At 39.3% G+C, this 26,561-nt stretch overlaps 1 protein-coding gene, 1 non-coding gene and 1 pseudogene across 10 annotated transcripts in view; all 3 read right to left on the bottom strand.

The window, feature by feature from the left end:
• POC5 (POC5 centriolar protein) overlaps positions 1 to 26,561 on the bottom strand; it is a 37,347-nt gene that overhangs the window by 10,247 nt on the left and 539 nt on the right. For 4 of the 9 annotated variants that reach the window (XM_038532519.1, XM_038532522.1, XM_038532526.1 and 1 more), the window contains exons 1-10: positions 26,388 to 26,543; positions 23,666 to 23,761; positions 15,830 to 15,971; positions 13,484 to 13,570; positions 10,812 to 11,017; positions 9,252 to 9,428; positions 6,836 to 6,940; positions 5,055 to 5,234; positions 2,437 to 2,590; positions 116 to 393 (exon numbers count right to left, since the gene is read on the bottom strand). In XM_038532519.1, the coding sequence (XP_038388447.1) occupies positions 116 to 393; positions 2,437 to 2,590; positions 5,055 to 5,234; positions 6,836 to 6,940; positions 9,252 to 9,428; positions 10,812 to 11,017; positions 13,484 to 13,570; positions 15,830 to 15,971; positions 23,666 to 23,749 (1,413 nt within the window). In that variant the 5' untranslated portion in view covers positions 23,750 to 23,761; positions 26,388 to 26,543. Of the gene's footprint in view, positions 1 to 115; positions 394 to 2,436; positions 2,591 to 5,054; positions 5,235 to 6,835; positions 6,941 to 9,251; positions 9,429 to 10,811; positions 11,018 to 13,483; positions 13,571 to 15,829; positions 15,972 to 20,843; positions 20,900 to 23,665; positions 23,762 to 26,387; positions 26,544 to 26,561 lie in introns of those variants that run through there. The other 5 variants (XM_038532524.1, XM_038532521.1, XM_038532525.1 and 2 more) reach the window with 5 other exon arrangements.
• LOC102155286 lies at positions 2,597 to 4,123 on the bottom strand (annotated as a pseudogene).
• LOC119871390 lies at positions 15,343 to 15,447 on the bottom strand. The gene has a single exon (XR_005357487.1). It is a non-coding gene; the product is annotated as a U6 spliceosomal RNA (small nuclear RNA).

The following is a 26,561-nucleotide window of genomic DNA, read 5'->3' as shown; positions in this document are numbered from 1 at the left end:
TATCATTAAGACTTTTCCTCCATGAGAAAATATATTCTAAGTTAAAAAATACCCAATATACAAGCAAAGTTTGAGCCCCTTTCCCCATGAGGGCACCTGTATTAACTGTACTAACCATTTCTTCTGGTGCAGCAGTAGCTGTAGGTCCAGCGCCAAGAGCTGCAGAAACGGGAGGGTGAGTAGAGGAAGCGGAAGCAGGCCCAGCAGAAGAGATGGAAGCAGCAGAGGGAAAAGCAGCAGCGCTGGCTGCTCCCATGGCTGCTGGCGGTGGGGACGGTGGCTGTGCAACTACTGAGGGCATCGGAGGGGCCAGAGGATCCAAATGAGCAGAATGTTCTTTTCCTTGAATGCCAGGGCCATACTCTTCCTTTTTATTATTTGTGAAGTCTATCCCTACAAATTACAAATTCATCAAAATTCTTCCAAGCTAAGGTTAGTCTTATGTCCCCCAACAATGAAACTACATAATAGCTAAAATTTGGTTCTAAAGAAAATGTAGAAACTTATCACGTACTGCATACAATGTTTAGCTAATATAGTTTGTCATTATTAACTGATTAAGTCATTATAATAATTTGGTCACATTAAGTCTAAGGATTTATGTTCTTTTACATCATTTCATACAACTGTCCTGATCAATGGTCTGGTATTTAGATCTGTAGAATTCTTTTCTGCTATCACTATACCCTCTCATTTCCATCTAATGCTCCTATTCAAACAAAATCAATGTATTTTAAACTTGATTTTTCAGCAAACCATAATAAATCAGTATGTAACCCTAAAATTTTTACCTTTAACACTGTAAAATATAAAGCACAAAGTAAGGTATATTTGCATACTTAACTGACTTCAGTGACACACTATATAGTAACCTTCTCTCATAACTGAACCTTACCCTTAGATCAGAGTGAGTAACATCGGCTTCCAGATGTTGGAGCAAAGGGTTTCTTCAAATTTTAGATTTGAAGAATTTAGATTTGAAGATTTGAATTTAGATTTGAATTCTAAAACCCCCAGTTTTAGAATTTGGTTAAAATTCCCACTTAAGACTACACCTATGTGGCACCTGACACCAGGGTGAGGGTTTGGAGATTCAGTCACTGAAACGTTTCAGAATGTCTGAACAGAGGGTGTTATACAGCCCTACATTCAAATGGTCTCTTCCCATTGGAAATTTGGGCTTCTGTGTAAGTCCTTCTCTCAGGCTACCTTTACATAAAACAGAGTAATAGTACCTCATTAACAAAGTTTAATGAGGGACTATAACGCATAGATCCTTTGAAATCCTTTGATGAGAGGGACTAATTCAATATAAAGCAGTGTTGACAATTAAAAGACCATTGATTGGAGAAATCAAGCACTTCTTTGGGTATTAGCAGGATAAACTAGTCTGCTCTGAGATTCTAGGATTCTAAGTTTCTAACCTGCATGTGGACCACACACCATGGTTGCTTCAGACAAAAGTTCCTTGCCTTAACGGCTACCATCCACAACACATACAATTTAAATAATAACGTTTGAAGATGTTTTAAAATGAAGGTACAACAACCACAGAAGTTATTCACTGGATTGGAATGTTAATGGTGTTACAAAATGAAACCGACTCATTGATAACTGTGAGTCTCAAATACGATTTAATTATGAGGATATACTGTAAAAAATGATCATGTATTTACATAAAATCGGCTAATATCATTACTATCATTAATATCATTACTATCATCTTACATATCAAAGTATTTTTTTGTCTTTTAAAGAGCTTCCGATTATATTTCACTGCATTTCCACAAGAACCCTCTGTGAAGCAGGTAAGAAAGATTTACATTGTCTTCTTTGTTCAGAGAAGAAAACTAAAACCCAATAAGGAAAATAGGCCTTGGTGCACATTACTGGCAAAGATTCTAGCCACGTGCTAATAATCTAAGCCCTGCTGAACAAACACCCACATAAACCACACAGATCCCAGCTAATACATGGACTTCTCTTCTTAAAATAAATTAATTTTAGTTGAGGCCTCTCTTACATTGGAGACAAGCAATTTTTAAAATGGGAAGCCATGACTAGATAAATCTTTAATAAACAAAATAGCCCAAGGCACTTGGCAAATTAATTAATTAATTAATTTGTACTTGAAGGCATTGAAATTATTAGTTGAAAGAGCTTTAAATTGTTTTACATTCAAAACATCATTTTAACATTGAGCCTAAACACTTAAGAATTGAGAGTTTACTTGATCAAATCTAAGATACCATAAGTAACCAAAATGGAGTGACTTTTCATGGCAGAATTGAATTGGAGATGACACCATCAAGTAAGAACTGTACCCGGATAAGACACAGTCACTGCAGAAAATTAGTACCACAGACCATAATAATCACTGAAATCTCCTCAAATCCTTTTTGAAAGTAGGCAGAGAACCTTAAATAAAATACTAACCTGTATCACCTCTGTTTTGAAATATAGTCATGGCTTCGAGATTTAATGCACAAACTCCCCTCATGAAGGCTTTCTTCATGGAATCTTCAAAATGCTCTTTTTCATGCTGCATTCTTTGGATCTCAGCTTTTGCATTTTCCAAAGCTCCAGATAACTAAATAAGAATTTTTAAAAAGATATGGGACACAAGGAAGGATGTTAATTATTAAAAAAATAGACTTACTCTGTGATGTTATTATTTTTTTTAATAAAAGGCAGGCTGTGTTTTTATTTAGAGTCACAAGCAGTTAACTGACTCAAAATGACTCCAAACACAATGAAAGCATTCTACTTCACTCCATTCTGAGTCCTAGGATGGCCCCGACTAACAGGCATGCTGCTTGGAGCCCATTCACAAGTTTAGTTTCTCAGTGAGGGCAATCTGTGACTATGTGATTGGCCAAGTAGCTATTGAGCATGGTCTCAACATCACTGGGGATTATCTTGTGTACTTGGTTAACCAGACTCATCAAGCAGCAGGAGATATTGTCAGTGGATGCCTTTCCCAACAGCACATCATCTGTATACTGCAACGCTGTGCTTAGGACATCCTAGATGTGAACTGATGCCCGTCCTACCTGCTGCAAATTGATTGACAGTCTGTACACTTGGTTGGGGCTAAAACAGGTCTTCAGGATCAGGTCAACTCCAATGTGTTCAGTGTCATAATATGCATATTCCACTGTCAAGGTGTGAACATCACCCCCATGGTACTCCCAGGGACACCAATTAAAGTGCTGACGTAGGCTTTGGTGCTCATGTGGCCGTTCTGGAGGCTCCTGTCCACAGTGGGGTGAATAGGGACAGGGACTTTCCTGCCGTAGTACCCCTGGATCAGCACAGGGTACTCTATAATGTCATGGCCTGTCGGGTACCAGCACAGGATGAGCTCTTCTGGAGAGACTGTTTAATTCATACATACTCTCAGCGAATTTAATGTCAACAGATACCTCATCTTTTGACTCCTTGTGAGGCACTGAAAAGCAGCTATTAGTGATTTCCACTGAATGCTTGTCAGCGGTTCTCAGCAGGGTCCTAATAACGGGCAGCACCCTCGTTGCATGGTGGCTGTCCATGATGGGAGGCCAAAATGGCCCAAGTGCAGCCAGACCACACAGCTGCAGGGGGAAGGGATAGGCAAGGGGCAAGGATGCCTGGGAGAGCAGGAGTGGGGCCTAGACCAGAGTCACGGTCCTAGCAGCTTTGCCATGGGGTCTACAGATGAGGCTGGAGGCAGCATTGGAGTTGGAACCAGCGCCAGAGTGGGAGCTGAGGCCAGGGCTGCAGCTGGAGTGGTGGCAGGAGTATTTGCTGGTGCTGCTGGTGTGGCCATCTTGTCAAGCTGTGAAGTTATTTTTATGTGACATACTAAAAACACTTTACCTCTTCTGCTCTGTATCTCAGTTTATTTTAAAAGATGCATCTTATTTTTACTGTCTCCATCAACAAACCGTTTTCATTCCTAACCATAAAATCAAGGTTCAAACAAGGGGAATTTCATACCAGTCCCACCAAAGGTTGCTGATGTGTTTTAATTATACAAACAGACATGTCATTTCTTAACATAAAACCTTTTTTTTAAAATTTTTATTTATTATGATAGTCACACACACAGAGAGAGAGAGAGAGAGAGAGAGAGAGAGAGAGGCAGAGACACAGGCAGAGGGAGAAGCAGGCTCCATGCACCGGGAGCCCGACTTGGGATTCGATCCCGGGTCTCCGGGATCGCTCCCTGGGCCAAAGGCAGGCGCTAAACCGCTGTGCCACCCAGGGATCCCAACATAAAACTTTCATAGAGAATATTAAAATACCGATCTCATCTCTTCAGAAAAAAAATACCTAAGTGCACTATTAACAGAATTTTTCTTCCTTTTTTAAAAAACTGTTATCCATAGAATTCAAAGTGCAGAGGGACATCAAGCACAACACTCTTTCCCATAGACCAAATTAGAAGAGACTGCATTTCTTTTGCATGTCATTTTGAATTGCAAAAATTTGTACAGTAAATCTTATTTTTAGCGTTAAGAACTTAGTTCTATAATGGAAAAAGGTTTTTCTTTTAATATTTGACTTCCAGAGACCTACTGCATTCTTCACTATGGTTTTTATTTCATTTTGGGTCTCAAGTATTTTCCCTTGGAAACAATGTTTATTAATAAAAGTCAATGGGAAAATAATTTTAATTTATATGCAACTGCTTTATATCAACCTTATCAGAACATAATTTACTTAAATTAACATAAGGATATACATTTTTGTTTTGGGTCTTTACTTACAGCTCAATAAAAGCCAAATGAAGCAGCAAAGGAAAGCATGCTTTCTTAGAAACATAGGATTCTATAGGTGATTTACATTTCCAAGGGAAATGGATATGCTAGAGATCCAACAGAAGTATGGAGTTCAGAGAATTATGTCTGAGGGTCCAACTTACTAGCGTTCTTTGCCAGGAAGTCTTGTTTGAATCTGTAGGGCATTAAATGGAACTGGAGAAATGGGTTACTCTGCTGAACCATAAACTAACGGGTTTTTATCTTTTTAATTTTTATTAAAAGAAAGTGAAAGTATGAGAAAAAGTTTACCACAGCAACTCTGGTTTCATAATCATTGGAAAGCTGGACACAAACTTCTTCCGCTCTTGCCTGACAAGCTCTTTCCACCACATCTTTCCACTGCTTCTGTACTATGGATCGCCAGCCCTTCCAGACTTTCTTCAGTAAAGTTCTCTGGAAGTACTGGTCAGCCAGTTTACCTTCGTAGACCTAAATGAAAGTAATACGCAACCTCAAAAACACAGTGGTCTGGTAAATATATTGGCAGTGACGTTAAAAACCATAATGTAACACTGTGCTAAGCAGTGTACATATGTTATCATCTAATCCTGTGTAATCACATTATTCTCATCTGCAGACAGGAGGACAGGCTTAGAGAGGTTAAATAACCTGCCCAGGTCACACAAGTAGAAATGGAAAAGCCAGCCTTGTCTCACTTCAGAACCCAAGCTCTCATCCTTATATCATCCTATATGCCACCAATCAAGTTAGGAGTAAAAAAAACAAAACAAAAACAAATGAAGGAAAACTAGTAACTTGCCCACTGGAGGTAGGAATGTATAGCAACTTTTACTTGAAGGCAGGTCTAGGCGAACAACAGAGAATGGCTGCAAGGCAGAGACGGTGGTGGCTGTGGCTTCAGGTGGCCACCACTAGAAGAAAGGCTAATTTAATTTACACACTTTGCCATCATATATAGCACCAAATAGATCCAAATAGAAACCTATGCCAGCCTTCTTTTATCAATGAAGTTAAAGTCTTTGGAAAAAGTAGTTCCAATTTCAATTTTCTTAAATTTAAAAAGCTATTCAAAAAACTGATGGCAGCCGCAACTATTTCAACTAATATTTAAACATAATATATTCTCATTATTTCACTTGGTAAATAACTTTCAAAATATGGCATGCTCATTTAAGTAATTCTTTTCAATATGATTAGCATAAATTAATCTACTGGGATTAATAAAAAAAAAAAAAGAAAGAAAGCACTAGAAAGTATCCTTCAAAGAGAAATCCTATTCCATGATAGTAGTAGCCTTTTCCTTAAGTATTAATCTCTTAGAAGTAAACTCACAGAGCTCACTCCATGGCTCACATGAGCATCAAATAAAACACACACACACACACACACATCCATTCTGTACACTCTTGAGTCTCCATACTTTGTATTCTTGTTGGATATACATGGATTCTCACTTTTCCACTTCTGATACAGTAATTTATTCTTCTTAGTTCATATTTGCTCTGCTACACTGATTTAGCTCTGATTTAATTAAAATAAGATGTTCAAGTGTAAATTATAAACAAACTAAAGATAATTTTTAAAAAGCTATACAGATATGGCTTTTTTGGTTCTCTGAGGCAAGTCTACAATAGACATTTACACAATTTTATAATATATCAATATAGTACTTCCTCTTTATGAAAAGGATATATTCAGGCATTTCTGAAATAACAACAAATAAGAAGTATATATGTTAAAGATTATAAATTCTTTCTCCACATCTGACATTAAATTTGTTGAAGGGGTTCCATGACGAGGGCATCTGTAAGTCAGGTATGATCCTTACTAACTTTATTAAGAAGGAAACCATATAAATCAGTCTATAAAATATGAGGGTTTTTTCCCCCAAAACTATACCAAAATCAAATTCCCTTGAAATAAGAGCAATATTAAATTATAAATTCATTTTGATTTATTAGAAAACAAATCTCCCTTTGACTTTAATAAGAGCGCTAAAATGTGATCCTCAACTGTTTTGAGTTCAGAAGTCTAATATCTATCAGTTATCATTTTGTTTTTATACTTACATCCTGTCTGGATTTAACATGGCCAATTCGCCAGTGGAAGAATGTTCTCATCAACTCTATCCTTTCCTTTTGTTTGCCTATGGCATGCGACAAGCTAGAAATCACCTGAAAACAGCAATTAACCCAATTATTGCGATGTTATAATAACAGTAATTGGTAAAGTAACTTGCTTATATATCAAAAAAATGCCCTAGAGAATTCCTATATGTCACTAGTCTATTCATCCAGTTAACCTCATTATTATCTGTAAAAAGACCAAAAAACTTGACCACATGAATGTACTATGTATCAATGAATGAAGGGGAACAAAAGAGAACAGTAAGAGAAATCTTCATTATGTGTATCATGGTAATCCTCAAAAAGTTCACATATATGAAAATTAATATGGTCATTGACATTTAATTCAAGAAAGATAACTACACATTTGAATATTTTGCTACGTATACAGAAAGTCTTTGTTCACTAGACTTGAGGGTAGGACCAGGTTTTAAACATCTTTCTGGTCTCTAAATACCTTTGGTACCTTGGATTAGAAGTTGTTCAATAACTGTTTAAGGATTTTCTGGATTCAACAAATTCATTAAAGCAAACAATAGTTATCCTATAATGTTCTTTCTCAGGTCTTCTTGTTCTTTAAAAAAAAAAAACCTACAAAGGTGTTTAAATCCTAAGATATCTTGTATCTTCCCTTAAAAAGAACTGAATAACTGAAATATATATTTTAAATTGGCCACCTTAAAGCAAAATTTAGTAAATTGGGCATATTTACTTTATTTTTTTTTTAAGATTTTTAAATTTATTTATTCATAAGAGACACAGGCAGAGAGAGAAGCAGGCTCCCTGCAGGGAGCCCAATGTGGAACTTGATCCTGGAACCCTGGGACCACACCCAAAGGCAGACACCCAACTGCTGAGCCACCCAGGCGTCCCTATTCTGGCTTTTCTTTAAATTATTGTCAAAAGTGGAAAAGGGCACACATTCTAAGACATTAGTAATATTCTATTTCTCGAGCTCTATGGTGGCACACAGCTGTTCATCTTATCTATTTTCAAAAATTGGACACATGTATACTCTTGTGTGTGATACTTTGAAATTAAAAAACATACATTTAAAATATTTTAAAATCTTACAACAGAATTTTGAGGGGAACAGAGAAAATGACTGACATTTAGTATCTACTGCTTCAAAAAAGAGAACTATATAAAATGTTTGATTTTATAGGATACCCTGAACATTAAAAGAAATGCCTCAGAGGCAGAGGGAGAAATGGACTCCCCACTAAGCAAGAAGCCTGATGCAGGGCTTATTCCTAGGACCCTGGGATCATGACCTGAGCTAAAGGCAGACATTCAACCGACTGAGCCACCCAGCACTTCAATAAATACATATTTTAAAAGATATATTATCTTTATTTAGTTCATTAAAACAGTGAATGCTACATCAGCAGACAAGGTACCATCCTCCGGGGTGGGGTTAGGGTAGGAAGCGGAAGCAGTGGATATATTGCCCATTCTGCTTTCTTGAAGGTGCTGTTGGGAGGCACAAAATTAGCACAGATCTGAACCTTACCCTCTCATTCTTAAGAGGCTAACAGAAAATGAAATAAAAAGTATTCTCTGTGTGGGGCTCCTGGGTGGCTCAGTCTGTTAAGCGTCTTGACTCTTGATTTCAGCTCAAGTCATGATCTCAGAGTGGTGACATCAAGCCCAGAGTTGGGCTCCTCACTGGGCATGGAGCCTGCTTGAGATTCTCTCTCCCTCTCTCTCTGCCCCTCCTCCCCTTCACCTGTGTGCATGCTCTCTCTCTCTCTCTCTCAAAAAACAAATGCTCTGTGTCTATAATAAAATTAAAAAGACTTCATCAATGAATAAAGACATATCACAGATAAAATATGAGATACTTAAAATGGCCCCTAAAAACACGGTTTAAAATGTGGGTAATGCTGGTTCCATGATGTTCTCTTAAGAGCAGTTCAGGAAAAAAGACGGAAGGAAAAATTAAGTGTTCTGACATTTAGCATGCACTTTTATTTTTATTTTTTAATTTTTAAAAAATATTTTACTTATTTATTTGAGAGAAAGTGAGCAAGAGAGAGAACATCCCAGGACCCCAGGATCATGACCTGAGCTGAGGGAAGATGCTTAACCAACTGGGCCACCCAGGTGCCTGTAGTATGCACCTTTAAAACTTCAAGCACATTGAAGCTGATGACAAAGATGAAATGACATGACCCTGGAATGTTTAATAGGACAAATATGTCTTATTTCTGTGCATCTACTTTTTTTTTTCCAGTTTCTGAAGCAAACTTCCCTTTGTATCATGTATGACTTGAATACATTTAAGTATTACTTGGCATTTATTACCTAGCAAGATTTTTACTGCATCTCACTTAAAAAGAAATATAAAAGTGAAGACCTCATCTTTTCTCCCAATGGAGACTTCATAGGCTTTCTGCAGCTCCTTCAAGCTGTTGATCTGGTTGCACAGTTGTTTTAAGTGTGCTGCGTGTTTTTCTTTCTCTTTTTTCATTTCCATTCTGTGCCAGTCAATAAAATTAAGTCTCCATTTGCTTAGTTCAGATATGATATTTGTCTAAAAAATAAATATACCAGCAATTAAGCAGTTTAATATTGCTTCTTAAAATTACACTGAAATTAAGAAATATTAAAAATAATCAGAACAAGCAATCACATTAAGAGCTATTTATAAAAACCACTAATGAGAACCTTTGTAAGTTCAACCGTCACGGCTCTTCTCAGTTCATATTTGCCATACTAGGGAAATGAATTTTTTTCCTATTTTAAGTTACTCTCTATGAAACCTGGTTGTCCTTTAAAAAAAAATTCAAGTCTCCTCCACCAGTAAACAGATACTTTATTTATTCAGGACTTTAATGTCCATATTAAGATGGAAAGAAGAAATGCAAGGGTTATGGCCTAGGCTCAGCCATAGGACAGGAAGTTATTTAGATAGAGGCGGACAATGGAAACCATGGGGATTGATGCTTTCCTCCCCCACATTATTTATCACAAAGGCCACCTTACAACAAACTGTTAAGTGTGGTCCCTTTTCACCCTACTAACTACCTTAAGTAAAAATACCAAATCATCATGTTATCAAAGAAACTGGGTGACAATATGATTAACAACGTAGAACAAATTAGATGACTGGCTACTCCAATGGACTTACACCATGACTGGAAGCATGAAACCTGTTCCAATGGAAGAAATGGTAAAAATTATACTAAAGTATTATTTCTAGAATTTATGGTTTCAAATAATAGAGAAATATAAATGCCACAGAACTCTCATTAGAGTAATTTCACTGTGAAGGTGAAATCAGTTTTCTCAAACTGTGTCTCAGAAACACTGTCATCTTCTCCATTATATATTAAATAGCAAAACACCCCTGCCATTTCTATAATACTGTTTTATTTAGAGGCCAATAATATCACCAAAATAATCAGTTTTTATAGACTTCTCAGTTACACACTATGGTTGCTTTAATAAGCAGCTATAAAATGAATATATGTTGCTAAAACTGGATGCTGTGTTTCAGACAAAAAGAGACATGATATGGTAAGGGTTCGATAAGGGTCTCTGCTACACATAGGCTGAGTCTTTAAAAACATGAGAGAAATTCAGTGGAACCTGCAGAACTATTCCAGCAACTGTTGAAAAGTATGCTATTCAAAGTATGGGTCCTGAACTAGCAGTGTCAGAGCCTGTTAGAAGTGCATAACCTCAGGCCCTGGTCAAGACCAACAAGGACAAGCTGTAGCTTAACAGGATCCCCAGATGATTTGTATGGACATTACAGACTGAGAATTGTAAGATTTAAAACACCGGACTAATCTTCTCAGGAAACTAAAGACTTTTTTCACAAAATCTTTTGATTCAAAGAAAAGAACGATAGTGGGATCAAGAGCAAAACTGTTATACTACATATTAAACTGTAATTGAATAAGCATAATACCTTAAGTCCTGAACTCCAAAGATCAAGTACATTTTCCATCTTCTGAAGGTTTTCATCAGAAATAAGAAAATCGCTCACAACGATCTCATGGACGTCTGCATGACTAGAAATAGACCCTGGTGAGGAAGAGTCACCTAAGAGGTTAGAACTGAAAAAATCCATGACTGGGTGTGAGGGCTTCCTTGGTGATGACACTGGTGATGACCCTGGAGAGGAGGGAAAGGTGTGGTGGTCAGGCTGGAGAAAAGATAACCCAAATGTAAGGAGTTCTAATAGAGGGTAAGATGTCAGTTACCTACAGAGGTGGAGCAAAATGCAGAGAAATGACCTTTTAGTGTACTTTTTAAAGATTTTAAAATTTTATTCATGAGAGACACACAGAGAGAGAAACAGAGACACAGGCAGAGGGAGAAGCAGGCTCCTGGCAGGGAGCCCGATGTGGGACTCAATCCCTGGACCTGGGATCACAACCTGAGCCAAAGGCAGACGCTCAACCACTGAGCCATCCAGGCATCCCGTTATAGTGTACTTTTAAATTGAACTGAGCACAGTCTGAAATTAATACTGTAATTTCAGTATTGTCACTGATTCAGGACTAACCAGCACAAGGTGCCTCCTATACTCCCTCCCCACAAAAAAGGACCTCTATCCCAAACAAAGATACTTCATATATCCAGGTCCAGCCTGAGCTAAAGTTATTCTCATCTGCATCACCATATTAACATTTACTAAGTGCTTGCTATGTTCCTGTAATAGTGTTAGAAAGATGAGCTCTGGGCAGCCGGGGGCTGGGGGGGGGGGGGCTCGGCAGTCTGGCGCCACCTTCAGTCCAGGGTGTGATCCTGGAGACCCGGGATCGAGTCCCGCGTGGGGCTCCCTGCATGGAGCCTACTTCTCCCTCTGCCTCTCTCTCTCTGTGCCTCTCGTGAATAAATAAATAAAATCTTAAAAAAAAAAAAAAAAGAAAGAAAGATGAACTCTCCTATTATATGCTGCCAAAAGAGTCAGGCATTACTATCTCCACTTTACTGATGAGGAAACAGGTGCAGAAAGAGGCAACTAACCAAGGTCCTGGTGGTTGTATATAGGTGATTATTACTTCACGTAAAACACTGGTATGGGTTTTAAAACCACCAAAATTCAACTCTATAAGTAGAAAGAGACTAGTAGTTTAGTTGTATCAGATAATCAGCTGTAAGGCACACTGTTAGCCTTCAACATATAGGTGAAAATATATACACATCTCTATATATATCCATATATACATAATTCCCATCCTCTGCCCATAGACATGGTGGCAGAGTGGGGGGTGGAGGTAGGGGTGAAAGCCAGAGCCAGAAAAACTGGCATCTACCTTTAAAAAGCACAAAGTAGGAAAGGTTACTATTTTATCACAAATGCACGTTGGAATTAGAGACCGTTTATCATTTCTCACGTATTTTGCTTTTCTTAGGAGAGTCCTGATAACCAAGATTAAAAGGCCCCCCTGTCTTCCTTAGTGAATGAGATGAGTCAAACAAAGGTAAAGCTACTACAGGAACTTACTTAAAAGTAAACCAAGAATGTTTTGCAAAAAGGATAATCATTCCCTAATATATATTTTTATATAAAAAATTTATCAACAAATGGTTCAGGCTAGTCAACTATGAGACACTACCTACGTATTCTGAAGAATAAACCCAAAGAATAAAGTAGAGTGACTGAGTACATGAATGTTCTCTTTCACTAACAAGAGTTGCACTTGTGGAAAAGCAAGAGGCTCTGCTTTTTAAAAAATTTTTAAACATTTATTCACCTTTTACAAAATAGAATGACCTAAATGAAGTACTTGAAATATCCCTTGGGGAGTACAGTGCCCAAGCCTTTTATTTACAAGTGAGGAAATAAAGGATAGAGGCACTCTTTATGTGGTGGCTTAAATGGCCTATATGTCATATAACATCGAGTCACAAGGCAAGCAAAGTGTCCTATTTTAATTATTTCAATCATTCTATGTCAAAGAAAAAGTTTCAATCTGGTACTAGTTTGCTTTTATAATCTCTGTAACACAAGTTAATCTCTCCTTTCAACAAAGAAAAAGCAAACTTCAGGCTGAACCCACCACCACTAGCAGTATTCAACCAAAACTTAATAATTTTGTCTGAGTTGCTTTTTACCGACTGTTTTCTATTTATAAAAAGGGTGTATTAGTTTTATCCTATAATCAGTAATGACACACACCAATTTTCCTTTTAATGAATTTAAGCTAAAAATAAATATATCTGAAGAAAACCAAAAAATGATAGAACAAGTGATATAAAGATAGGACAAAAATCATTAAGTTGGTACACAAATGCCTGAATGTTGGGAAATAATGCCCTGGTTCATAAAAACACTTAAATTGGCCAAGCTCTCTGACATTCCATTAATTCTTTTAAAGTATTTGCCTGCTAACCTAGCAGTTTTAAGAAAGGATGCCATACACTATAATACACTAACCTGTCTTAATTGTACTATTTTGGAATTTTATGAAATTACTTTAAATAAGATTAGTTAATAGATTAGCAACAGCAACATTAAAGACTCCTGCCAATAAATAATATGGTGAAATTATTCCTCTTACTACACAAATAATATTCACCAAACCATACAATGTTATATATTAATAAAAACAAAGTAAGGCAAAGGCATACCATCTGTCTTTGAATGACTTGAAATATTCAAATCACATCCTTTCCCAACTTCCATCCTTGTTTCTCTTACTACAGGGCTATTTCCTGCTGAAAAGAATTAAAAAAATTTTTTTAATTAAACCAAACTACTCATATCAAAGGTCTAATGACACATAGCTAATTTAAGAAGGTAACAGTGTCTACAACTTTAGAGCAAGCAAAATACAACTGCTGGGGATACAGGGACACCAAGACAAAGAACAAGAAGAAAGAAAAAGTCTGAGACTAGAAAAAGTCTTACTGTATCACTAGTTAAGCTCAAATTGACCCACCAAACAGAGCTGAAAGAGAATGCAGCCTACTGCAGCATTTAGTCCACGCTAAGAGACTAAGTGGATGACTGGCATTAGAACTTAGGAGCTACACTAACAACACTGGTTGTTTCCAGGGGCCTGGGGCTTTTCACTAGCTGCAATCAAACTAAAGTGACACTGGTTCCCCCAGAACAGGGACTTAGTCAATACACGGCAGAAAAAAAAACAGAGGAAAACTTCACTAGAATGGCTGTGCTGGAGGCTTACAAATACTCTGCCAACTTCAAAATACACCCTGCTTATACCAAGTAACAGCAAATGGGATGATAAATGCATATATTCCAACCATGGCTATGTGTGAATTGGGATATGTAAATTCACTGCCTGCTGTGAGCTTAGATCTCGAACTCTTTGTGGAAAAGGCAGAGTATGAATGAATGAATACTAACTTGCATGCTACAGAAGAACAAGGGTTTTATTTTTTTAAGATTTTATTTATTTATTCATGAGAGACAGAGAGAGAGAGAGAGAGAGGCAGAGACACAGGCAGAGGGAGAAGCAAGCTCCATGCAGGGAGCCTGACGTGGGACTCGATCCCGGGTCTTCAGGATCACACCCTGGGCTGAAGGCGGCGCTAAACCGCTGAGCCATCCAGGCTGTCCAGAACAAGGGTTTTAAATTCCAATTGATGTCCCTGAAAGGCTGGCAAGCCGGGGCAAGGAAAGGACTCCCACTTTGTGTCTCTGGGAACAACAATACAGTAGGACTGCAGCCAGTGGAAAAGGAAACAAGCTTTTGGTAGAGGCACAGAGGGTGAACACATGGATTGACTATTTACATATTTTATAAGAGTACGCAGCACTTTGGGTTTGCTCAGTAGGAACTACAGGCTGAGGTCAGGATCATGGTCAAGATCACGATGTAAAATGAACAAATCCCAGTGTCCTATCTCTTGAGGATCAACTAAAATTTAGGCAGAAAATATTCAGTGTTAGAATGTTTCAGTGGCATGTTCTGCCCTTGATCCACTGCAGTAGGCGGAGGACAGACGAGCAATGAAAACTCCAGGTCTACAGAGGGAAAGGAACCAAATATCAGGGCTGCAATTTCTCAGAAACCCAAGAGCCTGCTGACTCCGATTAGGCTGCATCATGTGCCTTCAAGGAGAGATCCTCAGAGTTATGCCTATTGTTGACAACCGCCCATTGCCAGGGCCATCTTAGGGGACCTTTCTGTGCCCTTTTAAGTAATATTTACTTAGTGAGCTGTTTGGAATCTTGCACTTTAGTGAATAAGGAATGGATAGGTGGAAGGAGTTTTACCCTCCTTTCTCCAGCTTTCATTCATCTATCAATATACATTCTGGTTTGTGTTAGCTTTCAGTACTGTCACTGACATAGTCCAAAATGGGTTCACCTTTGTGGTGATTTCAAACAGTCTTCCATACTCACAGAAATGCTACCAACCATGCCCCAGCAAAGGGCAGGTATCAACAATAGGCATAACTCTAAGGATCTCTTCTTAGAGGTTTTTTTTTGTATATTTTTTATTGGAGTTCGATTTGCCAAAAATATGGAACGCTTCACGAATTTGCGTGTCATCCTTGCGCAGGGGCCATGCTAATCTCTGTATGGTTCCAATTTTAGTATATGTGCTGCCAAAGCCGAGCACAACTTAAAAAGTTCTGAGGGCTACTTATGGACCACCTTTAATTTGGGGCCTTGGACATTTAGTTTCCAAGGTAATCCTGGTATCTAACGATTGGAACAAGCAGAGGTGCAGTATACTCCACTGAGGAATGTACAATGACTACTGTGTTGCTTTAATTATTATTTTTCATATAAGTAGCACTCAAACAAAATTCACATAAAAATCCAGCTGTCACGTAAGAGAGAGAAACACATGAAATGGAAAAAGTTCCTCCAGATGATAGTGATACACAGGACTGACTGAGAAGAATCACTGGCGAAACATTTTCACAATCATAGGTCAATAGCATTAATGAGCTCAGTAACATCTTAAATTAAGAGATATCTTAAAAAATATACATAACCTTGATTATGAAGAATATCATCAATTACAGTAGGAACCCTAACATCTGGTACCACTTCTCCCTTAGAATGACATGGCTGTGAAGCATCTGATTCAATGTTTGGAGTCACAATGGCATAACGAAGCAGTTCTTCATATTCTTCCTATGAGAAGCCAATAACAAAGAATATATTTATTTTAACACGTTCAGGCAAAGAACAACAAAGACACAGTTAAACATGTTCTCTACTTCAATTCTCAAAATAGCATTCCCATGTCATAAGCAATGTGTATTCCTTAAAAACAATAAAATCCAACAAATAAACCAATCCAAGTTTCTTCCAGTGATAGTACCTTAGTACACAAATTCCTTCGGCGTGTCTGTCAATTTAGCAGTGGTGACACCAATTACCTAGTGTAGCTGCCTGAAGCCAACCAACAGCTACAAGACAGAAGAGCCCTCCCTCAACTAGCAGCTGCTTGCAGGCCGGCAGAGACACCATTAGCCACTTCTCTGCTTTTCTGAAACTTAGTTTGAAGATGTTGCTCCCAAAGACTCCACAATAGGATAGTCTAGGGATGAAAAGTAGTTTTGACTCTGCTTACTGACAGCCACCATCCAACAACAGCCACTCAGCAACAACTCTGGGTCTCTCTTCACAGTATGAAAAGAGTATAAGGGAAATACTGGAAAAGGACAAATATTGACGATAAAGAGACCATGAATGTAAACCTGTTTCACTCTATCTGCTGGCACCTTCATAGCACATGAGAAAGGAGCGATAAAAAAGAGGATTACGAAGTGTAGACCTTACAGAAATTCCTCAGGCTTAAAAAAAATAAAAAATAAAAAAAAGAATTTCCTAGCGCAAATACTTAGCTATTTCTTTAGCCAAATCAAAAAATGTTATTTGTGAAGTAAAAAAGTATACTGGAATTTAGTCTCTATTCACAAGGTATTGGTATGATGTAATCAATATTCCTCCTAAGAAGCAGTTACTTTTAAGAGTATGGCATGGACCCACAGAATATCTTTGCATTAAAAAAATTGGGGGGAAGATTTTCAAGAATGTTAAATGTTATTATTCCATGGGATTATTCTGTGTTAGTTTTTCTCCATAAGAAGTTTAGTTCAGATACAGAACTATCTTCTCAATAGTCCTAATTGTCTTATTATCTGGATTCATCTTCAGTATGAAGATAACCGATGCTCAAAACTACCTCTTTGAAGGGTCATAGTCAAGACCTGCTGAAGCGAACTGAGTGAATTGTCGAAATCAATGAATTATCTTTAATAAAATCATTATATGGTATATGTATTGGAAATTAGCAATTTTTACTCTTTCCCTATGATTTTCTATGAGTAAGAATATTTAACTGCCCACCACACCCAAGTTTCCAGCCATGGTTGTATCACAGTTAGCTGAAGTAAGTGTCTTCATGTTTCCCAAAGGAAACCAGTCCCTCCCTATGAGAGTGAGAAGCTGTGCAGCAGCAAATGACTTCAGATCATGTTACATGCTTATCATATTACAGAGTCTTAGCACTTATTCCAAGCTTGAATCTTTCAGGTGTTTCTTGCATGATTTTTATATTACGAAAAGTCTGAAGAAGCAACCAATTTTGTTGGTGATTCCACACTGAATCAAAAATTTTCTATAAATTTTTTTTATGGTTTTGATCAGTTTATTTGAAGAGGAGATACATTTTTAAGAACCTACCAATTTTTTTTTCTTTCTTTTAAAAGATTTTTATTTTTTTTCATGAGAGACACACAGAGAGAGGCAGAGACACAGGCAGAGGGAAAAGAACAACAGGCAAGGAGCCCGATGTGGGACTTGATCCCAGGACCCTGGGATCATGCCCTGAGCCACAGGCAGACGTTCCCACTTAACCACCCAGGCGTCCCAAAGAAAGCTACCAATTTTTCATAATGCACAGAGAAATTGAATCACTATGGTATACACCTGAAACTAATGTAACTCTGTGTGTCAACTATACTCAAAAAAACAAAAAAGCTACCATTTTCAACCATTTATGTTAAGAATCAGAATTTTCTTAATATCATGTAGCCCAAATAAAATACAGATGCAAAAAGGTCACTTAGGCTTATCAAACTATGCTGGTCTTCTATCATTCATCAATGTCAAATCTGCATTTATAAAGGCAGCCTCATTGTTTTTGCTAACTTTGTGAGAAGTAAATGTCACAAATTTGGAATTTATAACATAAATCTACACAATTATATTTCTGCTTTAACCTTTTCCTATTGGAATTTGAAGCAAAATTGTTTGAAAACAGGGTTTATGCTGGTAGCTGTTTGAAAGCTGCTGGTCTTTAGGGTAATTAAATGTAAAAAAGTGACTTGGTTTTAGTTTCAGCCTTGATCTGCATATTTAATATAGATTACTTATATACAGTAAATTTAGTTACAGCAAGCTCAAATTTTTACATGTCAAGGCTAATTGCAGAAGAGAAAGAGATACTCCAAAGGGAGAATCATTAGAAAGAAAACTTAATCATCAGATTTTGGGGCACCTGGGTGACTCAGCTGATTAAGCATCCAATTCTTGGTTTCTGCTCAGGTCATGATCTTGGGATAGTGAGATCAAGCCCGAGTAGGACTCTGCTCATGGCAGTGTTTGCTTAAGATTTCCCTCTCCCTCTCCTTTTGTCCCTCCCTCCCCCACCCTCTCTAAAATAAATATTAAAAAAAAGAACCTTTCATATGGCTATAGTCAACTCCTTAGATATATCCCCTTTATGATAATAAACACATGTCTGCTTTTTATTTATTTTTTTAAAGACTTTATTCATGAGAGACAGAGAGAGAAAAAGAGAGAGAGAGAGGCAGAGACACAGGCAGAGGGAGAAGCGGGCTCCATGCAGGGAGCCCGATGCAGGACTCGATCCCTGGACTCCAGGATCAAGCCCTGGGCTGAAGGTGGCGGTAAACCTCTGAGCTACCCAGGGATCCCCATGTCTGAATTTTAAACTTACATTTCCTGACAGAAAATAAAAATATTTCACATTATGGTTATTACTGAGGCAGGAGGCTCTTATTAGAGAAAAAGTAACTTAGAATTTCAGATACATTTCATTTTTATGTTGACAAAAATAACTACAATTCTTTAAATTTAAATATTCTTAAATTTAAAAAATAAATTCCTGAATCACATCAGTTTTCCAGTTATTACAATAAAAGGAAATATCCAGAGAGTTTGATAAATTGAAGCCCTATACAAGATAATCCACTGGTTTCTATATACTCGAATGTATGAGTCAGTCCTAACAACATATATAAAATTTCAAGGGTAATACTCTCTATGACAGAAAAGGCTAACAGTCCAGCAGTATCTGTTTTCCCTTTATTCCTTTAAGTTTCTAAGACCTCAGGGTCTGACCTGGGCAAATGACCCCCCAGCAACATTTCTCAACCTCCCTTTCACAGGTATGGCCAAGAGACCTGGTCTATGGAAATGGCGTGTACAACCTCAGGGCACGTCCTTGGAAAGGAAGCTGCTTGCTCCTACTCGCTCTTCCCATGGGTTAGAGACGGCAGTGAGCTAGCACCCAATGATGCGAACCTCGTCAACACCCTAGGGCATGGCACAGCCACAGGAGAGAAGAGCCAGAGTCTTTAGGTGACCTCAGGACTCCCTACCAGCTCTGACTTACAAGAGACTATGTATCAGCTCACGCTTTTTTTTTTTTTTAAGATTTTATTTATTTAGTATATATATATATATATATATAGAGAGAGAGAGAGAGAGAGAGAGAGAGAGAAGGAGCACAAGCTGGTGGGCCAGCAGGCAGAGGGAGAGGGAGAAGCAGGCTCCCTGCTGAGCAAGTAGCCCGATGCCCTGCAGGGCTTGATCCCAGGACCCAGAGATCATGACCTGAGCAGAAGGCAGATGCTTAACTGACTGAACCACCCAGGCACGACTCACTCAAGCTTTTAAATAATTTACTTAACAATTTTTACTTGGTTCCTGTTAAAGTGGCCAAAATAATACCCTATTATACTTCCCAAACAGCCAAAATAAACTTTTGACTTCGACTAAGAACACATAAAAATGTGGCTGTTACAGATTGAATGTCAGTGTCCTCCTCAAATTCATATATTGATAACCGGAATCTCCAGAGCAGCTGTATTTGGAGATGGGGCCTCTACAGTAATTAAAGTTACCTAAGGTCACAAGGGTGGGGTGCTGATAAGTCAGGATTAGTGTCCTTTTAAGGAGCGCAGAAAATTCTCTGTCTGCCCATGCACACGCACTGAGGAAAAGCCATGTTGAGGACTCAGTGAGAAGGCAGCTGTCTGCAGGCCAAGAGGAGAGAGCTCACCAGAAACAGACCCTGCCAGACCTTGCTTTGGTACATCCAGCATTCAGAACTATGAGAAAATAAATTTCAGTTGTTTAAGCCACCCAGTCTACGGTGTTTTGTTATGACAGCCCAATCCAACTAATACAGTTGGCTATCTTGTACTTATATTTTGATGTCAATTAACTTTTTAATTGGTGACAATTACAACTACATTTAGCCAAATCAGCATTGCTCAATCAGACTTAATTTATTACAACTTCTAGCCTATAACAGGAGGGGAATTAGAAGTCAGTGGCTTTAACTTGTAGCCTCTCTAATCTGACTTCTGCTCTGGATCAGAAAAGGGGGGGAAAAAAAGAGCCAGACATGTATTTCAAAGTCCCCACAACAAGCACTATGACTTAGAGCAGAGGTAAGTAGGTGTATATTAACAGTATTCTATGAACATATGTTAATTTATCTTAGGTAAGACTAAAATATTAGTTATTTAAATAATTATCATACTTTCATATATGTAGATACAGGCCAAATGGGCTATTTTAAATTTAAGGATCAAAATAAATAATATTGTGTTTCTTAATTATTAAAAATAACCTGTCTTCAGGTAAATAAGAATCCTGAACTAACAACCAAAACTTGTAATTTTGCTCCCCACCAACAAAAGCTGGACTGGTGTGACCCTGAACTACAGGTGAACCCATACATACCATGTAAGGTCAGGGCAGCTGGCTGGCAGTTTGGAGTTGTGCTTGGAGGGAGTTACCAGTCAGTAAGCACCACGGATGCTGCCCATCCCACAGCATTCATCAACGAAGTTTTAGGAATCATTCACACAATTGAGACAGTGAAGAAAACTCCCTTAGAAGGAGTACTGACTTGTAAGGGGCTCTTATATTAAATGTTTAGTTTTACATATTTGTTATCTACGTAAAAGCATATAGTTGTTTTATTTTTAACATGTTTTAGTATTCATATTTTGAAATGTTTCCAGGAATGGAAATATAGCCAAGTTTTCAACTGTCATCAAGAACCAATAGGGTCGGGATCCCTGGGTGGCGCAGTGGTTTGGCGCCTGCCTTTGGCCCAGGGCATGATCCTGGAGACCCGGGATCGAATCCCACATCGGGCTCCGTAAGCTGAGGGTTACTAATAAACAGAATCTCAGGTGGGCTGACATTCTAAGCAGGTAACCAGTAACACAAAATTATTTCTGGCATGTTTCTCTCCAATTCTACTCTGGAGATTTATTTTTTTGATATAAAGCTTGGTCTCCAGGCAAAATGACAACTTGAGATCTTACAAGGTGTTTACATTTTAATATTAAAAGGATCTGAACCCAACAATGACAATGTGTGGGGTTTTGATTCCCTCACCAGCAACAAGCTATTCTTAGGCACTAGCTGAGTGTCCTGCAATTCAACTCAATTCTGACACTATCTACTGGAGACAGCATCAGGTTCCACAAAGCAAGGGCTCAGTCCTCTAAGACTTCACCTCCCCCAGCCCAAAACTCAGACACCAGGACCAAGTCCAAGTTACCCCCTGAGCTTATGACTAACCAGCTACACAGACTGGAGGTTCCAAAAATCCCTCTCCCCAGGTCTGATGAATTTGCTAGAGCAGTTCACAGAACTCAGAGAAACATTTTCCTTACCAGATCATCAGTTTATATAATAGAAGGATGCAAGAGACACAGGACAAGGTATAGGGTAGAGGGGAAGAGCTTCCATGCCCTCTCCTGAAAGCCAGTCACCCAGCACCTCTATACAGCCACCAAGCTGGAAGCTCTCGGAACCCCCTCCCACTGGGTGTTTACGGAGGCTTCATGACACAGGCAAGCCTGATTAAATCATTGGCTCCTGGTGGCAGAACTCAATCTCCAGCCCCTCTCCCCTTCCAGGAGCTCAGGGTGGGTGGGATGGAAAGTTCCAACCTTCTAAACCTGTGGCTAGCTCTTCAGCAACCAGCCCCAATCCTTAGGTGGGGTCCAAAAGCCACCTTGCTAGCATAACAAACACATTTATCACTCTCATTATTTAGGAAATTTCAAAGGCTTTTGAAACCATGTACACAAAATGGGGATGAAGATCGAAATATATTTCTTATTATAAATTGCAATATCACAAGTATAAATTAATCAGTTCTCTCCTGAAGCAAGTTTGAAAAAGGCTGAGATAAAAAATGCAGGAAAGCCCTGCTGCCTTCAAAGACGGCACAAGGTAGAAGTACATCCAAAGCTAGAGCAAGGAGGAAACATCTATGTCACAATTCCACACTATCTTTATCCTAGTAAATATTCACAGTATTTCCCCAATAGCTTCCCAATTTCTAAATCTGTAATTTCAATTAAAGGAAAACATATGTTTCATAAAATATCTTCCTAAAGTTCTTCTCATATTATACACTTTCAAAAACAACTTACTCTATTTAGGCATAAACATAATGTCCAGCTTTTCCCCCTCTTAAGTGGTACAATTCTAAAACTCAAGACATACCATGTCAGACTCTCTCATTTAAAATCTACTCTAGGGATCCCTGGGTGGCGCAGCGGTTTGGCGCCTGCCTTTGGCCCAGGGCGCGATCCTGGAGACCCGGGATCGAATCCCACGTCGGGCTCCCGGTGCTTGGAGCCTGCTTCTCCCTCTGCCTATGTCTCTGCCTCTCTCTCTCTCTCTCTGTGACTATCATAAATAATAAATAAAAGAAAAAAAAAAAAAAAAAAAAAAGCCCAAATTTAAAAAAAAAAAAAAAAAAAAAAATAAAATCTACTCTAGAAATCTGAATCCATATTTCTGATAATAAAACATATAGCAATAAAAGAAATTTAAAACAGTTCATGCAAAAACCACACCATCTATCTGTCACCATCCAGGTCCTGGGCAGCAGAATGTGCTGAACGTTGTAGCAACAGGGACTAGAATCTAGAGTAGAACTTTAGGGAATCTAGGGCCCCAGAACTCTGGGCGGTTTGACAGCGTATTAATTTGCATTAAAGTGAAAGCAACATTCAGCAGCGATGGCTACAATGAGAAAATCTCAAGGAAAAAAATGTTTCTTGGGATTTCCAGCTTCACTTGTTATGCTGTTTGAAGCTTTTGCAGAGTATTTGAAGAGCTCATGACTGTTTTCTGAAAGGTTCAAACAATGTAAGGCATGTATGTCCCAAAGTTTGTGCAATAATTCTCGAAGTTTGATTTTATTATAATTTGACCTACATCATATGCTATGAACAAAACGTAATTATAAAATGTACGTGGCGTGAATAAGTGAAAAATGTATTCCTAGTTTTCCCTCATATTGTCACTTGTTTAAAATAAATCACAACAGGGACGCCTGGGTGACTCAGTGGTTGAGCATCTGCCTTCGGCTCAGGTTGTGACCCCAGGATCCAGGATCCAGTCTCACATCAGGTTCCCCGCAGGGAGCCTGCTTCTCCCTCTGCCTGGGTCTCTGCCTTATGAATAAATAAATAAAATCGTTAAAAACCAAAATAAAATAAATCATGACAAACTTAGACATGTCTTCCTACCTGAAGATCTGAAGAGACAGAACTGTGCTGGTCAGAGTCTTTCTGCATAACGGGAAGTGAGCATTTCTCTTCATCTGATGACATTCTGCACAAACACTATAAAACAATAAAAACTCACTTCAATTTTCTTCCCTTGATATTTAAACATTTTAGTTTTCTATATACATACATCCTAACCTGTAAACAATAATCCTGTTAAAATCCTTCAACATATTGAGCACCCACGGACAAAATAAGTAGGCAAGGAAGGAAATAGTAAAAGACTCAATTCTCAGCATCAGTGAGTTTTTAATGTAGTCAAGGAGATGACACAAATACATGAAACGTTAAAGAGAAATGGAAGCTCCTCAGACACATCCACAATGGGGTCTGTTGAGAATAGACTGCGACCAATGTTCCTCAGCAATGTGTGGCAACCTGTATGCTGTTCGTTGTCCTATAAGATACTGAACCGAGAGAGAATGAACAATGTAGGCAAATTCTCTGCTTAAGGAAACTTACCATTTGGGAATATTATTTTAAGAAAAGCAAGACTATACAGAACGAAAGATTCTTATACACCATAGAAAAATTGTTAAAAGTCTTAACCAAAAAAATAAAACAAGTATTTTTAATAACAAGTAAATAAATTTAAAGGGCAAGTAGTAGGGAGCCCGGGAGGCTCAGTCAGTTGGGCATCTGATTTTTGATTTTGGCCCAGGTCATGATCTCATGTCCTGGGACTAAGCCCCATGTGGGCTCTGCGCTCAGTGTGGAGTCTGCTAGAGATTCTCTCCCCCCCCCCTTCTTTCTGCCCCTCCCGCTATCTGTTTGCACACACATGCACTCACTCTCTAAAATAAATAAATCTTAAAAAAAAAAAAAAGACAAGTAGTGACTATTCAAATTCCCTGAACAGGAGTTACATATAAAACAGTGGTGAGGAATTAAGATGAAGTTCTGTCCTCACAAACTTTAGAATCTGCAGAGATAGCCAGACACACATAGAATATGAATGACAAAATGGAAAAAAAAAAAAAAAAAAGCTAGTAGACCCCAAAACAACAGCAGTACAAAGCAGGGAGTAAGGAGTAACTATTTTTCATGGGGTGGGATTATGAGGGTGAAGAAATGGGAATGGAGTCAGAGAATGTTTTAATTAAGATGAACCGGGTATTGAGATCTGAAAGAGAGATAGATGTAAGGACACGCTAGGCATTAGAGCAGCAGAAGCAAAGACACAGAGGGGCATGTGCGCCGGCCAGGAACATAAGGAGTTTGCATGGCTGAAGCAAAGGGTGCAAAGCGAGGCTTGGCTAAGGATGCAACAGGCAAGGTAAGGAGCTGCTAGAGTATGGAAGATCATTGTGTCAAGTCAAAAAATGTGGGCTTCCCTCTAGAGAAGTTATTGAAATGTTTCAAACAAGTCATGACATGCTCAGCCTCTTCTTGTAAAGCCTCCAGGTTTCTAGCTTGGGCAATCAGACGGATAGTAGTGCCACTCACCAAGGTGAGAATCATAGGAAGATAAGCAGGTTGGGAGGGCAGACAATGGGTTCAAAATCAGACCAGCTGGGTGTGAGGCACTGCAGTAAAGCTGTGTATACACCCTTTACAGTGCACAACAAGGACTATGTCCACGATGTGAATGCTGCTTTCTGGAGTTAAGCAATGAGGGAGCTCTTCTGCCCTGGAGGTACAGTAAGAGGAATCAGCAGCATAATGGGAAGTGCTGAAAAAGGGAGGGGGAAAAGATCACCCAAGAAGAGGAGTGTGAGAAAGAGTTCTTATTCTGAGGTCCATTCACCCAACTTATTATGCAGTATTTTTAGTATAAATGCACATGTGTATTCATCTAGTAAGAGGATCCTCAGCTTCAAATGTGTTCAGAGGGGCCTATAGCCCTAATCAAGTTAAAGGCCTACTACTGTAATGAGATTAAAAACTAGAAACACACGCACAGAAAAAAAAAAAAAAAAAAAAAAAACTAGAAACAGGAACATTTAAAGGCAAAGACAGGAAAGGAAGTCAGGGGAAGCTCGGATGGTTCAGCGGTTTAGCGCAGCCTTCGGCTCAGGGCGTGATCCCAGAGTCCCGGGATCGAGTCCCGCGTCGGGCTCCCTGCGTGGAGCCTGCTTCTCCCTCTGCCTGGGTCTCTGCCTTTCTCGCTCTTTCATGAATAAATAAAATATTTGAAAGAAAAGGAAGTCAGAGTGGTAGAATTATCAGAAAGAAAAGCATCATAAAAACTTGGGGAACACCTTGCCCTTCAAGTTTTTATGAAGAAAGATGAAAACTGGGGGCTCCTGAACATGGAAGGAAGTAGCTGACGTCTATCTAAGTAATTTCGGCGGAAGATGAAGCAGGTGTCCATCACAGCAGCCTGAAACATAAATGAGACCAGGACATCGAGGTGGAAAGCGCAGAGCAGGGAGGTCAGGCCCCGGCTCGGGACGCGTCCGCCCCCCGCCCCCGCCCCGCGCGTCCGCCGCATCCAGGGGACCAGGCGCGGGGGGGCGGCAGGGGCAGGGGGCGGGGAGGACGCGCGGGGGGGCTCCACCGGCCCTGGCCGGATCACACTCCCTGAAGAAAGCGTCGGCCACGGGGGCCTCTCCCCTGCGTCTTCACGGGCCGGAACCGCCCCCCCGCCGCCCCGGTACCGCCGGCTCCGCGGCGTAGGAGCCCCGGCGCAAACACACGCGGGCCGCGGCACCCCCAGCCCCGCACGGCCTCCGCCACCCACCGGCGCGGCTCTCCGCGAAGCCGGACGCTCCACTCCGCGTCTCGTCCCGCGGCACCGCCGCCACAGCAGCCGAAGCAGCGGCTCCCGGCAGCAGCCCGACAGTTGCAGCCACAGGAACAAAGGACGGCGCTGTTCATTGGCCCCGAGCTTCAGCAACCTGCCGCTTGATTGGCC

This window comes from Canis lupus, chromosome 3 (genome assembly GCF_011100685.1).
Source record: "Canis lupus familiaris isolate Mischka breed German Shepherd chromosome 3, alternate assembly UU_Cfam_GSD_1.0, whole genome shotgun sequence".
Lineage (NCBI taxonomy): Eukaryota > Metazoa > Chordata > Mammalia > Carnivora > Canidae > Canis > Canis lupus.
Note: the sequence above shows the minus strand (reverse complement) of the source record. Positions and strands in the feature narration are given on the sequence as shown.